This window comes from Mercenaria mercenaria, chromosome 8 (genome assembly GCF_021730395.1).
Source record: "Mercenaria mercenaria strain notata chromosome 8, MADL_Memer_1, whole genome shotgun sequence".
In the NCBI taxonomy this organism is placed as follows: Eukaryota; Metazoa; Mollusca; class Bivalvia; order Venerida; family Veneridae; genus Mercenaria; species Mercenaria mercenaria.
Window position 1 is genome coordinate 21680769 of NC_069368.1, and position 16350 is coordinate 21697118.

The 16350-nt window shown below is 36.9% G+C and overlaps 2 protein-coding genes across 2 annotated transcripts in view; one reads left to right on the forward strand and one right to left on the reverse strand.

Moving 5' to 3' along the window:
• Positions 1 to 16350, forward strand: part of LOC123566700 (MAU2 chromatid cohesion factor homolog) — a 52663-nt gene that overhangs the window by 13245 nt on the left and 23068 nt on the right. Inside the window, exons 8-10 of the mRNA XM_053549068.1 lie at positions 4293 to 4366; positions 5137 to 5227; positions 9819 to 9922. Coding sequence (XP_053405043.1) covers positions 4293 to 4366; positions 5137 to 5227; positions 9819 to 9922 — 269 coding nt within the window. The remainder of the gene's footprint in view (positions 1 to 4292; positions 4367 to 5136; positions 5228 to 9818; positions 9923 to 16350) is intronic.
• Positions 11290 to 14462, reverse strand: LOC123566699 (uncharacterized). The gene has a single exon (XM_045361011.2). It carries the CDS (start codon positions 14375 to 14377, stop codon positions 12587 to 12589), a length of 1791 nt encoding a protein of 596 aa, XP_045216946.1. The 5' UTR covers positions 14378 to 14462; the 3' UTR covers positions 11290 to 12586.

A 16350-nucleotide genomic window follows, 5' to 3' on the forward strand; every position in this document is an offset into this window, starting at 1 on the left:
CAGTTTTCTTGGTTAAGTTTTATGTTTAGGTCAGCTTTTATCCTAAACTATCAAAGCTGTTGCTTTAAAACTTGCAACACTTGTTCACCATCATAAGTTGACCCTGTACAGCAAGAAACCTAACTCCATCCTGCTTTTTGCAAGATTTATGGCCCCTTTTGGACTTAGAAAATATCAGATTTCTTGGTTAAATTTTATGTTTAGGTCAACTTTTTCTCTTAAACTATCAAAGCTATTGCTTTGAAACTTGCAACACTTGTTGACCATCATAAGCTGACCCTGTACAGCAAGCAACATAACTCCATCCTGCTTTTTGCAATAATTATTGCCCCTTTTGGACTTAGAAAATCATTTTCTTGGTTGAGTATCATGTTTAAGTCAACTTTTCTCATAAACTATCAAAGCTATTGCTTTAAAACTTGCAACAGTTTTTCACCATCATAAGTGGACACTGAACATCAAGAAACATAACTCTATCCTGCTTTTTGCAAGAATGATGGCCCTTTTTAGACTTAGAAAATCTTGGGTAGGACAATATTTCTATTACACAAAAAAAAAATCAGATGAGCGTCAGCACCCGCAAGGCGGTGCTCTTGTTTACTCACCTGGGCATGGGGTACACTTGCAATACTTTTAGGATTTTTATGCCCCCGAAGGGAGGCATATAGTTTTTGAACCATCAGTCAGTCTGTCGGTCTGTCAGTCTGTCAGTCTGTCCGCAATTTTCGTGTCCTGTCCATATCTTTGTCATCGATGGATGGATTTTCAAATAACTTGGCATGAATGTGTACCACAGTAAGACGACGTGTCGCGCGCAAGACCCAGGTCCGTAGCTCAAAGGTCAAGGTCACACTTAGATGTTAAAGGTCATTTTTCATGATAGTGCATTCGTGTCCGGTCCATATCTTTGTCATCCATGGATGGATTTTCAAATAACTTGGCATGAATGTGTACCACAGTAAGACGACGTGTCACGCGCAAGACCCAGGTCCGTAGCTCAAAGGTCAAGGTCACACTTAGACGTTAAAGGTCATTTTTCATGATAGTGCATTTGTGTCCGGTCCATATCTTTGTCATCCATGGATGGATTTTCAAATAACTTAGCATGAATGTGTACCACAGTAAGACGACGTGTCACGCGCAAGACCCAGGTCCGTAGCTCAAAGGTGAAGGTCACACTTAGACGTTAAAGATCATATTTCATGATAGTGCATTGATGGGCGTGTCCGGTCCATATCTTTGTCATTCATGCATGGATTTTAAAATTATTGGGCATGAATGTGTACCACAGTAAGACGACGTGTTGCGCGCAAGACCCAGGTCCGTAGGTCAAAGGTCCTAAACTCTAACATTGGCCATAACTATTCATTCAAAGTGCCATCGGGGACATGTGTCATCCTATGGAGACAGCTCTTGTTGAATGTCAATCTCCCATCTGTTTTCTGTCATCCATAAGTTCTTTTAAGAACATTTTCTTAACCACATGGATTTTTTCAACTCAACTGAAAAGAAATGCTCCTTGAGTGGTTGTTTTTCAGATTCCTTTTAATCTAGGTCATCGGTGTTGAATTTGGTTGCTATAGCAACCAACAAGAAAAGCATCAACTCAGAAGCCACGCAGCCAGTTTCAGAATATTTTCTCAGAAATGTTCCTTGGATGAAACTCTCCCAAACTGCTTTACATTATTAGCTCACATGTCACAAAGTGACAATGTGAGCTTTTGTGATCACGCAGCGTCCGTCGTCCGTCCGTGCGTCCGTGCGTGCGTAAACTTTTGCTTGTGACCACTCTAGAGGTCACATTTTTCATGGGATCTTTATGAAAGTTGGTCAGAATGTTTATCTTGATGATATCTAGGTCAAGTTCGAAACTGGGTCAACTGCGATCAAAAACTAGGTCAGTAGGTCAAATAATAAAAAAACCTTGTGACCTCTCTAGAGGCCATATTTTTCATGGGATCTGTATGAAAGTTGGTCAGAATATTTATCTTGATGATATCTAGGTCAAGTTCGAAACTGGGTCAACTGCGATCGAAAACTAGGTCAGTAGGTCAAATAATAAAAAAACCTTGTGACCTCTCTAGAGGCCATATTTTTCATGGGATCTGTATGAAAGTTGGTCAGAATGTTCATCTTGACGATATCTAGGTAAAGTTCGAAACTGGGTCAACTGCCATCAAAAAGTAGGTCAGTAGGTCAAATAATAAAAAAACCTTGTGACCTCTCTAGAGGCCATATTTTTCATGGGATCTGTATGAAAGTTGGTCAGAATGTTCATCTTGATGATATCTAGGTCAAGTTCGAAACTGGGTCAACTGCGGTCCAAAAGTAGGTCAGTAGGTCAAATAATAAAAAAACCTTGTGACCTCTCTAGAGGCCATACTTATCATGGGATCTGTATGAAAGTTGGTCAGAATGTTTATCTTGATGATATCTAGGTCAAGTTTGAAACTGGGTCAACTGCGGTCAAAAACTAGGTCAGTAGGTCTAAAAATAGAAAAACCTTGTGACCTCTGTAGAGGCCATACTTGTGAATGGATCTTCATGAAAATTGGTCAGAATGTTCATCTTGATGATATCTAGGTCAAGTTCGAAACTGGGTCACATGCCCTCAGTAACTAGGTCAGTAGGTCAAATAACAAAAAAACCTTGTGACCTCTCTAGAGGTCATATTTTTCATGGGATCTGTATGAAAATTGGTCAGAATTTTTATCTTGATGATATCTAGGTCAAGTTTGAAACTGGTTCAACTGCGGTCAAAAACTAGGTCAGTAGGTCTAAAAATAGAAAAACCTTGTGACCTCTCTAGAGGCCATACTTTTCAATGGATCTTCATGAAAGTAAGTCAGAATGTTCATCTTGATGATATCTAGGTCAGGTTTGAAACTGGGTCAACTGCGGTCAAAAACTAGGTCAGTAGGTCTAAAAATAGAAAAACCTTGTGACCTCTCTAGAGGCCATACTTTTGAATGGATCTTCATGAAAATTGGTCAGAATGTTCACCTTGATGATATCTAGGTCAGTTTCGAAACTTGGTCACGTGCCTTCAATAACTAGGTCAGTAGGTCAAATAATAAAAAATCTTGTGACCTCTCTAGAGGCCATATTTTTCAGTGGATCTTCATGAAAATTGGTTAGAATTTTTATCTTGATGATATCTAGGTCAGATTCAACACTGGGTCACATGAGCTCAAAAACTAGGTCACAATGTCAAATAATAGAAAAAAACGACATCATACTCGGTTTAAAACTGGGTCATGTGGGGACAGTCGAGCGATTCAGGACCATCATGGTCCTCTTGTTTTTTTATTTGTTTAAAAATATGGCCAAAAGAGGACAGAGCTAGTTTTCTCTACACGGCTTGAATAAAAACTTGAAATTTCTCTTCAGAAACTGCTGGCTCGATTGGCCCTGACCATTGGGTAACCTGTTTTACGTAGACTCCTATCAGTATGTAGAGAAACTTCTCAAATACCAAGGTTGTAATAAGCCTCTTGGGTCAAAATTGGCCCAGTTCATGGGAGTCTCTTGTTTTACATAGACTTATATAACAGAAACTTCAGTAATGCAAATATGAGAAATGCCATGAGAAAACCAACATAGTGGGTATGCGACCAGCATGGATCCAGACCAGCCTGCGCATCCGCGCAGTCTGGTCAGGCTCCATGCTGTTCGCTAACAGTTTCTCCAATTCCAATAGGCTTTAAAAGCGAACAGCATGGAGCCTGACCAGACTGCGCGGATGCGCAGGCTGGTCTGGATCCATGCTGGTCGCATACCCACTATGTTGGTTTTCTCATGGCACGGCTCATATGATGAATGTTGCATACTGTTACACTTAGGAATGCCTGCACATTTCATAAATATATCATACATGTTTTTAAAAAAACAATTGAACTATAAACTGTGCATGTACCTATTTGAATCAGGTGAGCAATATAGTGCAATGATTAAGGCTATCATGGTTCTCTTGTTTTATAATGTACATAATTTGAAATAGATGTCATCAGATGCAATATGGGAACTCTATTCTGTGAAATCAATTAATTTCATGAGTACAAAATTGTGTTTGCAAAATTTGAGCTAGAATGGCTGTTTCATGAGAATATGAATATGTGGATTTCAAATTTTGAACATAAAATGATTTAGAATTCTACTTGTTCATTTGGATTTAATTTTGTAAATTGACTCAACTGCAAAATCCATGAATACTATTCCCCCTCAAAAAGTTTTGATTTCACTGTGTACTGTATTATTATAATGGAAGTAACATGCCTTAAACTTGTTTTCAGATCCAGTTGGTAACAATCAGATTGACATGTTTCAGTGGTTGCCAAAGGAACATATGTGTGTACTGGTTTATCTGGTGAGTACTGGTAACTCCATTTGTGGACGTACAATGTCGGGGTTTTGCCGAAAATGGCTATTTTGTAGGGGTTTGAATATCATGGATTTTAACCTTTTAAGATAAAAATGAATGGGATTTGTAAGTGTTTATTGGGATATACTCAACCACGAAATCCACGAAAATTAGTCTCCAAAGAATATTAATGATTTGGTAGTATAATATGATTATAATTGCTTGAGCCTGCTTTTTTTTTTTTCTTTTTTTTGTTATTCAACAAAAATTTTGTGACTTTTTGGTCAGTGGTAACTACTGACATGTAAAGTACACAGAGATAACCCAACAAATGAGGCAATTATATGAAACATACTCAGCTATTACCTGTAGTTCTGGATCATGATGCCTGTATAAACAGTGAAATTGTTTAATTAAATTAAGTTTATATATTCATGGTAAATCTATGGTGTAAAATATCATGGATGCTTTAGTCTAAAAATAATGTTATTCCAAAAATTGGTGAAAATATTCAACAAGAGAGAAAAAGCTGTTATGTAAGAATATAACGTGTAAATGAGCCGTGCCGTGAGAAAACCAACATAGTGGCTTTGCGACCAGCATGGATCCAGACCAGCCTGCGCATCTGCGCAGTCTGGTCAGGATCCTTGCTGTTCGCTTTTAAAGCCTATTGGAATTGGAGAAACTGTTAGCGAACAGCATGGATCCATGCTGGTCGCAAGGCCACTATGTTGGTTTTCTCATGGCACGGCTTAAATGTTTGTCCACTATTTCAGGTGACAGTCATGCATTCTATGCAAGCTGGATATATGGACAAGGCTCAGAAATACACAGATAAAGCACTCATGCAGATAGAAAAACTCAAAAGTATGTTCATATTACAGTCCTAAGTCTTGCATGCCATGGTTCAAAAGAAGAATTTTTTGGTCATCTGTGAAATTTTAGGTTTATAGGTCATCCATCCATCTATTCCTCTATATAGCAGTTTTTACTTTCCATTTAATCTGTTAATGACTTATTCAAGGATCAAAAGTATTAATTGGTTTGAGAAGAATATCTTATTATAAAGTGTCGTGTCAAAAAATAAATGTACATGTACAAAGATTCATTCAAAAGTTATTAAAAATACGCAACAACATTATTGTTTTGTTTTTAACCGCATTTTCTATGTACGTTCACGAGGTCGCGTAACAGAAATCTGTGCAAAAATCGTTTTACTTCATATTTTTAGCTCACCTGTCACAAAGTGACAAGGTGAGCTTTTGTGATCGCGCGGTGTCCGTCGTCCGTGCGTGCGTCCGTCCGTAAACTTTTGCTTGTGACCACTCTAGAGGTCACATTTTTCATGGGATCTTTATGAAAGTTGGTCAGAATGTTCATCTTGATGATATCTAGGTCAAGTTCGAAACTGGGTCACGTGCCTTTAAAAACTAGGTCAGTAGGTCTAAAAATAGAAAAACCTTGTGACCTCTCTAGAGGCCATAATTTTCAATGGATCTTCATGAAAATTGGTCAGAATGTTCATCTTGATGATATCTAGGTCAAGTTCGAAACTGGGTCACGTGCGGTCAAAAACTAGGTCAGTAGGTCTAAAAATAGAAAAACCTTGTGACCTCTCTAGAGGCCATATATTTCACAAGATCTTCATGAAAATTGGTCAGAACGTTCACCTGGATGATATCTAGGTCAAGTTCGAAACTGGGTCACGTGCCTTAAAAAAAAAGGTCAGTAGGTCAAATAATAGAAAAACCTTGTGACCTCTCTAAAGGCCATATTTTTCATGGGATCTGTATGAAAGTTGATCTGAATGTTCATCTTGATGATTTCTAGGTCAAGTTCGAAACTGGGTCAAGTGCGGTCAAAAACTAGGTCAGTAGGTCTAAAAATAGAAAAACCTTGTGACCTTTCTAGAGGCCATATATTTCACAAGATCTTCAGGAAAATTGGTCAGAACGTTCACCTTGATGATATCTAGGTCAGGTTCGAAACTGGGTCACATGCGGTCAAAAACTAGGTCAGTAGGTCAAATAATAGAAAAACCTTGTGACCTCTCTAAAGGCCATATTTTCCATGGGATCTGTGTGAAAGTTGGTCTGAATGGTCATCTTGATGATATCTAGGTCAAGTTCGAAACTGGGTCACGTGCGGTCAAAAACTAGGTCAGTAGGTCTAAAAATAGAAAAACCTTGTGACCTCTCTAGAGGCCATATATTTCATGAAATCTTCATGAAAATTTGTCAGAATGTTCACCTTGATGATATCTAAGTCAAGTTCGAAAGTGGGTCACGTACCGTCAAAAACTAGGTCAGTAGGTCAAATAATAGAGAAACCTTGTGACCTAACTAGAGGCCATATTTTCCATGGGATCTGTATGAAAGTTGGTCTGAATGTTCATCTTGATGATATCTAGGTCATATTTGAAACTGGGTCACATGCCTTTAAAAACTAGGTCAGTAGGTCAAATAATAGAAAAACCTTGTGACCTCTCTAAAGGCCATATTTTTCAATGGATCTTCATGAAAATTGATCTGAATGTTCATCTTGATGATATCTAGGTCAGATTCGAAACAGGGTCATGTGCGGTCAAAAACTAGGTCAGTAGGTCTAAAAATAGAAAAACCTTGTGACCTCTCTAGAGGCCATACTTGTGAATGGATATTCATAAAAATTGGTCAGAATGTTCACCATGATGATATCTAAGTCAAGTTCGAAAGTGGGTTACGTGCCTTCAAAAAGTAGGTCAGTAGGTCAAATAATGAAAAAACGTTGTGACCTCTCTAAAGGCCATATTTTTCATGGGATCTGTATGAAAGTTGGTCTGAATGTTTATCTTGATGATATCTAGGTCAAGTTTGAAACTGGGTCAACTGCGATCAAAAACTAGGTCAGTAGGTCTTGAAATAGAAAAACCTTGTGACCTCTCTAGAGGCCATACCCTTGAATGGATCTTCATGAAAATTGGTCAGAATGTTCACCTTGATGATATCTAGGTCAAGTTTGAAACGTGGTCACGTGCCTTAAAAAACTAGGTCAATAGGTCAAATAATAGAAAAACCTTGTGACCTCTCTAGAGACCATATTTTTCAATGGATCTTCATGAAAATTGGTCAAAATTTTTATCTTTATAATATCTAGGTCAAGTTCAAAACTGGGTCACATGAGCTCAAAAACTAGGTCACTATGTCAAATAATAGAAAAAATGACGTCATACTCAAAACTGGATCATTTGGGAAGAGGTGAGCGATTCAGGACCATCATGGTCCTCTTGTTAAATTGCTGCTGCCTTTTCATTATTTAAGATTTTTCTATTCTGTTTTTTGTACTTTCTGGTCAAAAGTCTGAATTTTATGGCCATAGTTTGTATCATCTATTCACTTTTAGAAAGTAATAAGTATTTAGGATCGCGCTGTTTGAAATTTTGCAACTAATTTTATGAAAATTCGACCGTTTTATTAGAATTTTGCCAACATTTCTGTTAAAACCTTTTTTAAATCGTTATAGAATTCAAACTATATTACTTCTCAATCAGTGTTGAAAATTTAAAGCGATAAAATAAAAAATTGAATGTGTGACGCGCATTTTTTGTATACGTGTTGATGAACAAAAGTAACGGCGTTGTAAGTTGTGCTCATGGAGTGGAAAATTACCGGCATGGCGTTTTGATATCTGTACGATTCGCGGGTAAATTCCAGTCAGTGGTAAATAAAAAATATTGTCGTTTACAGCTTTATCTGTTTAAAACATACACAGGTATGATTAATCACTCCATTAGTGACACATTTTCTAATTAATGTTGCCGTATTGATTCAAAGTAATAACCATTGCTCTTAGAGCAGCCGAAGCATACCGCAACAGAAGCCATATATGTATATTCGGATAAACGAATAGCCCGGTTATTCGCATATTTTGCTTTGACAAATTGGGTATGCAAATAAGCGGACTCCACTGTATTCCCAAAGTATATTGAGTCTATATTTGAGTCATGCATGTCGTTATTCATTTGGTCTATCCGTATTTGTGTTTGCTCCATATCTTCTTAACAATGGGGAAGATTTTCAAAAAAAACTTGCATTATTTATTAACCTCATCAAGATGCAGAGTGCACAAATCTCAGATTACTAGGTTGAAGGTCAAGGTCAGCGTTGGAGGTCAATAAGCTTAAAGTGGCATTATTCGCATCTTACAGCACATAGTGTGTTTTTGGCGAATATTTTAAAAGCAAGTTTTCGGTTATTGTGCATTTAAATGTGTTAAGTTAACAATAATGCCGCATAAGTATTTGAAAGTGATACTTTAGAAATGATGAAATCGGACTTATAAAAAATAGCTCATTTCTTCAGTCTTGTACGCAATGATCTCCCTTACCTATAAGTAGAGGTTTCTGAAGTTGAAGGGAAGCAACTCCTGCATGCAGTTTGACTTTTCTAAAAAAGACTGCCCCAGTCAAAATAAGAAAAGTCATATTTAGAAAGTTATAATTTTGTACTGGTGACAGGAAGAGTTTGGTATACTGGGTTAAAAGCTATAATTTCCTCCACCCGTTATACACATATCTATTTAATATGCTGTATTTTTACTTGAAAAATGCGTATAATTCCACTTTAACTTCCATATTTAACTAAATGACTTGGAAAACTTTAGTAAAACTAGAACATTAATTGTTAACCTCAACAAGACAATATGCAGAGCACAAAAATCTAGGCCACTAGGTCTAAGATCAAGGACACACTTATAGATCAAAGGTCAAAAAGCTAAAATTTGTGTCCACTCAATGTCTCCAAAACCCCTGGAATGAATTTCTTTAATTAATATCAATTGTTGACTTCATCCAGACAACATGCAGAGTGCACAGTCCAGGTTACTAGGTTTAAGGTCAAGGTTACACTTGAAAGTAAAAGCTAATGATCACAACATTTAACTTTCCCTGTATCAAAGCCTGTTTCTAGGGGTATTAATCGCTTTTAGTGATAGCTCTAGTTGATTTTTTTTAACAATCACAATAATTATTTATGAAAGAGGTAAGTACACCAATCTGGTACTAAACAAGTACCGGTAGTGGAGAGACCAATGTTTTAGGTAACTTTTTAGGTTGAGGCTGTTATTGCTTTATATAGAAAGATGGTCTTTTTATCAATAATTTAGTTAGGAATGAGAAACTTTGGCCATACTTGGTATAACAGGAAGCTATGTGGAGACTAAAAGTTTGTCCAATGTGCATTACAGTGTTATTGAAAAATAGAAAAAAAATTTGGTCAGTAACTTCAGTTAGGAATCTGGTACTTACTGTAAATTGAAAGATGTATTGAGTAAGGAAAGCAGACATTTGGACCACACTGACATTCATTTGGAAAATATAAGGCCTTTTTGTTAGCAGAGAATGCCTTTTAGGGTTAACTTGTTATCTTTGTTGTTGTTAGCGGAAGATACAAATTTATTGAATTTGCTTGTTTTATTTCAGTGCTAGATGCCCATCCACTTTTGTCATCTTTCCAGATTATGCTTTTAGAACACATTGTTATGTGTCGGCTGATCATGGGCAACAAAACTACAGCCATACAGGAGGTAGGTATAGAATACATACACAGTACATTTCAGTGTGTCAGCTGATTATGGTGAAACAAAACTATTGCCAAACCTTATGTAGGTCTAGAACTCATTATAATGTGCTGGCTGGTCATGGCAAACAAAACTACGGCTGTATGGGTGGTAGGTAAAGAACAAAATGAAATGTGCCAGCTGATCATGGGGTACCTAGGTTCATAGCCAAAAACCTACAATTTCATAAACTGGTTCTAGTAATTATTGTGCATCAGTTAAGCTTAAAAACCTGGGTTCTTAGAAAAACTTAATCAGCAATTGGGGTCTTGACTGCCAACTAATATTCTGAGGTGAGAACTTAGATTTTAGAACTTACATTGTATTATGTAGATGGCCTACCAGAAGTGACTAAGGCCCAGTTTATTCAGTTTTCATTTGCTAAATCTCTATGAATAATTCAGGGTTCTAGCCAGAAAATTTTTACAGCCAATCATGGCAGTGATAGAGTGAGTGTAATGAGTTTCTCATCTTGTTGTACAGGTTATGAGGGAACTCCCCCAGAATTGTTTAGGTTATAACAACTCATTTGGTGCATTCTGGTGCATTTGAAAATGAACATTGGAGTACAAAAACATGCAAAAGGCTCTAATAAAAGTCATTGTCTTTAATGTCCTACATCATGGGCATCTATCACTGAATTGTTTATTTAATGAAAGGGCTTTATATATCAAAGTACAGAAGAAAATCAATAAAGCACTTAACCCCATTACCTACATCCGGTCCTGTTATAATGTATCAGTCCTAGTGTCATATTTTTACTTGTGAAATTCTTAGGCTGTGCATACTTATTTTGGGGGGAAAAAATTCAATTAAAAGTTTCTGTTGCACGGTTAGACTTGTATCTGCATTTTGACGCTTGTGCATGTGTAAATCTTTCTATAAATGACCGAAATTTTCTGAAAATCATGGTCGTGAAAATATGTGACTGACAAAAACCCCTTGAAGGAATTTTATAACACTTGGGTCAAATGATCACCTAATCAAGACGATGTGCAGAACCCATGAGTCAGCCATGCCGGCTCAAGGTCAAGGTCGCAACTCGAGGTCAAAGGTTTGAGCCTTCCATTTTGTGTCCACTCTATATCTCCTAAACCCTTTGAAGGCTTTTCATCAAACTTGGGTCAAATGATCACCTCATCAAGACGATGTGCAGAACCCATGAATCAGCCATGCCGGCTCAAGGTCAAGGTCACAACTGAAGGTCAAAAGTTTGAGCCTTCCATTTTTTGTCCGCTCTATATCTCCTAAACCCCTTGAAGGATTTTCATCAAACTTGGGTCAAATGATCACCTCACCAAGACGATGTGCAAAACTCATGAGTCAGTCATGCTGGCTCAAGGTCAAGGTCACAACTCAAGGTCAAATGTTTTAGTCTTCCATTTCGTGTCTGCTCTGTATCTCCTAAAACCCCTTCAAGGAATTTTATAAAACTTGGGTTAAATGATCACCTTATCAAATTTATGTGCAGAACTTATGAGTCAGCCATGCTGGCTCAAGGTCAAGGTCACAGCTTAGGGTCAAAGGTTTGAGCCTTCCATTTTGTTTCCACTCTGTATCTCCTGAACCCCTTGAAGGATTTTCATCAAACTTGGGTCAAATGATCATCTCATCAAGAGCTCATGAGTCGACCATGTCAACTCTAGGTCAGGGTCACAACTCAAGGTCAAAGGTTTGAGCTCTGTATCTCCTAAACCCCTTGAAGGAATTTCATGAAACTTGGGTCAAATGATCACCTCATCAAGACGTTGTGCAGAATTCATGAGTCAGCCATATCAGTTTAAGATCAAGGTCACAGCTTAAGGTCAAAGGTTTACCCTTTCACTATCCATAACAGTGGCGGGGGATTTAGCTGTCTTTCAGACTGCCTTGTTAGAATTGTGACTTAGATAACCAATTGAGCCGCGCCCTGAGAAAACCAACCATACTGGCTTTGTGACCAGCATGGATCCAGACCAGCCTGCGCATCTGTGCAGTCTGGTCAGGATCCATGCTGTTCGCTTTTAAAGCCTATTGCAATTAGAGAAACCATTAGAGAAACCAAGCGACTATGTTGGTTTTCTCATGGCGCGGCTCAATTATCAGATATTTCTGATTAATTGCATCTGTTGGCTTATCAGTCTAATATCAGAATATTCTGATTAATCTGATGGCAAATGTTTACTGATTCTCTAGAATATAAGTAGGTGCCAATAGACTTTTTCAGTTTCACAGATACACTGGCGGCATAATTATATCAATTTATAATGACAGGTTTTTGGAGCTTTTTCATAAAGAAAAAGCAACCACTTGAACAATTTAACCTTTAGCCTGCTGTCGGCAAATGATTCTGCCTTTGCGACCAGTGCAGACCAAGATCAGCCTGCACATCCGTGCAGTCTGATCATGGTCTGCACTGTTCGCTGTTCAGTCAGTAAATTTTCAGTGAACACCCCTTCAAATAATAAATGGTATTGCCCAAATTGAATGATGGACCAGTCCATTTTAGAAATTTAGCAGGGTAAGGGTTAATATAAACTCGTATATATCAGATACTTTTGTTCTGTTGTTTTCATACTTTTTTGTCCATGAGAATCAAACTGATCAACATCTGTAAACTGTTCTGAAGTATGACGACATTGTCTAGGTATTCTAGTCATTAGAAATTTCAGCAACATAAAAAGAACCTCTTCTGTTGCCATAATATAATTTACTGTCATGATATGCTATTGAACATATCTCCCATGTTGTTCCTTTAACTGCCAAATAATCCCTTTCAAGAAAATTTGGAGAGATTTTCTGTATGCTGTATGGATTGTCAACTGCGACATAAACCTCTCCTGCTTCCCCGACTGCAGCTGCTATAGGGTAAATCATCTGGGTTTTATAGAAATCTTGATTGTTCCAGATCACTTCTGTGATATCACCTTGAACATTTACAACTAGTATGCAATTTTTATATTTGTCTATAACATAAGCCCGTTTTCTCCATGGATCACTTGCTACATAGTGTGGGTATTCAAATTGAAAACCTTGAGGAAACTTTGACATGTCATACGAAACTGTTTTTAAAACCTGGCCCTGAAGGTCCATGATTTCAACTTTCTTTGGTTCTGTAAAAGACACAACTAGTTTGTTCTCTAAGCACCCAATACCACAGCATTCACCATTGACATGTATGCTCGTACCCAGCTTCATTTCAGTTGGGTGTACATGTAGGTACTGAATTTTTTTCTGATCATATAATGTTATGGCAACTTTGGTGCTACTCACTTGGGTCATGTCATGGAAGTAGTTGTGTAAATCTTTCACACAGATTATCTTGAACTCTGCAGAATCTTGTTCTGTTTCTTTTGTCTCTTTTTCCACATCACAAAGAAACAATAAAGATCCAGCAATAAATTGAACTTCTGCTTGAAGTAACAGTTTTCCATTTGTCAAAACAATACACATTGGTATGTAAGTGATTGCTTTTGCAGAAAAATTTGGAAAATACTTTATAAAACACTGTGCAGATAAGGAATGAATGTATTTCAAAAAAAACCTTTTGTCTTGTTTTGGAGGCATTTCACAGATGTTTCCAAAAGTTGTTATACTCTTCAAGTTTGTTTCAATTTTATCATTTGGTTTGAAGCAAAATTCAGTTATGTTGCTAAGTTCTTTTGACATTTCTTCTTTAACAAGTTCATACTCAGCATATGATTCCAAAGCAAGTTTCTTATGGACAAATTGCTTGTTGATTTTGTTGCCAGTGTGGGTGTTTAATTGTTTCAGTTTAGTTTCCATCAGTTGTAGTTTCTTGGAATAAGATTCCAGTGTTTCTAAGGCTTGATTAGTTTTTTCGTCAATCTTCATGTGTGTGTTACTTTCTATCCTGTCAAGGGTGTCATTTATTTCTTTGCGATACATTTTGACCTGTTTGTGTGCATTTTGTGAATGTAATTCAGCTGTCTGCTTGTAGTCTGAAACTTTTTCTATTTCTTTTTCGACCTCCATAGTTTTATGATACATTGAAAAGTGATCCGAATCATCTTCTTTATTGTAGTCTGGTATGTAGACTGTGTGACAGAATTCATGCTTTTCTGCCATACAGGTGGTACATCCAACTCTATCACATTTCTCGCAGTACATGTCTACAATCCTGCCCCGATGTTTCTTACATTTTTCAACTAAAACATCATCAACTTTAGGGTTACCGGGTCTTCTAGGTATTTGTGACTTTCGAAGTAAGGTATGATTCCTTGTTGGACGGGGACGCAAATGATATTTGTAACAAATGGCACACAAATATTCATCACAGTCAACACAAAATCCTTCTGCTGGCAATTTTTTTCTATGTAGCAGGCAAAATGTACAAGAATATATGTGATCTTCCTCAGTTTCAGATGCAGTTTCAGATGCAGTATCCCATCTAGAATATCCATCATTCCTTGACTTTGCCATTCTTTTCTAATGTTAAGTTTGATTTATTTAGGTAAAATCCATTTCGTTTTTTTTTCATGAGAATTGTTTTGCTACTGTATAGGGTGTTTCAAAAATATCTTTTCTTCAGTATTTTGATGTAAAAGTGTAGTATTGGTAGGGGTTTTAATACAATCAATTTACTGCAATAAAAGGATGATTACTGACAGGTCACACAAATAAAGATCACTAAAAATTCAGATTATTACCAAAATTGGACAAGCCAGTCCTTTGATTTAGTTTGTCATAACATAAATTGACACATTTAAGGTAAAGATGGTTGAATTTAACTACTGAAAAATGGCATCCTTGTTAATTACCTGTAAACAGTTTTAGAGAGGCGAGGCTGTATTTTCCAGCTGATCTTTATGAAATTTTGTCAGAATGATTACCTTGATGAATTCTAAGCCGAGTTCGAAAATGGGTCATCTGAGATCAAAAACTACGTTACAAGGTCAAATCAAAGAAAAATCTTGTGTATGTGATAGAAGCTGGGTTTTTTTTCAATTGATCTTCATGAATTTTGATCAGAATTTTTGTCTTGATGAAATCTAGGTCAAGTTTGAATATGGGTCATCTAGGGTCAGAAACTAGGTCACTAGGTCATATTAAAGAAAAAGCTTGTGTATGCAATAGGGACTGCATTTTACCCCAAATCTTTATTTGATCAAAATGTTTGTCTGGATGAAATTTAGGTCAAGTTTGGATGTGGGTCATCTTGGGTCAAAAACTAGATCGCCTGGTCAAAATAAAGGAAAATCTTGTGTTTGCAATACAGGCTGCTTTTTACACTGGATCATAAAATTTACTCAGAATGATTTCCTTGATGAAATCCAGGAGGAGTTTGAATATGGGTCATCTGGGATCAAAAACTAGGTCACTAGGTCAGATCAAAGAAAAAACTTGTGTATGCGATAGAGGCTGTATTTTTCGACTAATCTTCATGAAATTTTGTCAGGATGATAACCTTGATGAAAACTAGGCCAAGTTCAAAAATGGGTCTTCTGGGGCCAAAAACTAGGTCACCAGTCAAATCAAGAAAAACCTGTATGTGATAGAGGCAGTATTTTTTCAATTGATCTTCATGAATTTTGGTCAGAATGATTGCCTTGATGAAATCTAGGTCAAGTTCGAATATGGAAAATCTTGGATAAAAAACTAGGTCACAGGGTCAAATCAAACAAAAACCTTGTGTATGCAATAGGGGCTGCATTTTACACCGGATCTTCATGAAATTTGGTCAGAATGTTTGTTTGGATGAAATCAAGGTTGAGTTTGAATATGGGTCATCTAGGGTCAAAAACTAGGCCACCTGGTCAAATTAAAGAAGAACCTTGTTTACACAATAGGGACTGCATTTTACACCGGATATTCATAGAATTTAGTCACAATGATTGCCGTGATAAAATCAAGGCCAAGTTCAATTATGGGTCATCTGGGAAAAATGTTTACACTGTTATGATGTGTTCCTCAGATGAGCAACTTAGGGCCATCTTGGCCCTCTTGTTTCATTATTTTCCTGTTTAAAATCACAATATCAGAAAGAAATGGAGTAAACCACTGAAATCAGCGAACTTCAAGTGGAATTACACATATTTTTTCAAGTAAAAATACAGCAGAAAAAGATATGTGTGTAAAAAAGGTGGAGGAAATTGTAGCTTTTAACCCAGAATACCAAGCTCTATCAATTACTAGTATGAAATAATAACTTTCTAAACATGACTTTTCTAATTTTGACTGGGGCAGTACGATTTAGTAAGTTCTCTATTACCAAGAGATAAAGGCTGTGTGAAACCGTTTCTGTCACATTAAAGACATATCGGATAGTTTTCTATAAGACTTAGTATATACTAGGTAAAAATTTTCCTACGAAAAGAAATTCTGTCCGTAGGAAAATTTGTGGCTATGTACATATAGAAAACTGTCTTATACATCTTTGAAGGTGGACTTAAAAT

Excerpts from the sequence above, each read along its gene's own strand:
- LOC123566699 (XM_045361011.2), bottom strand. The coding sequence starts at position 14,377 with ATGGCAAAGTCAAGGAATGATGGATATTCTAGATGGGATACTGCATCT.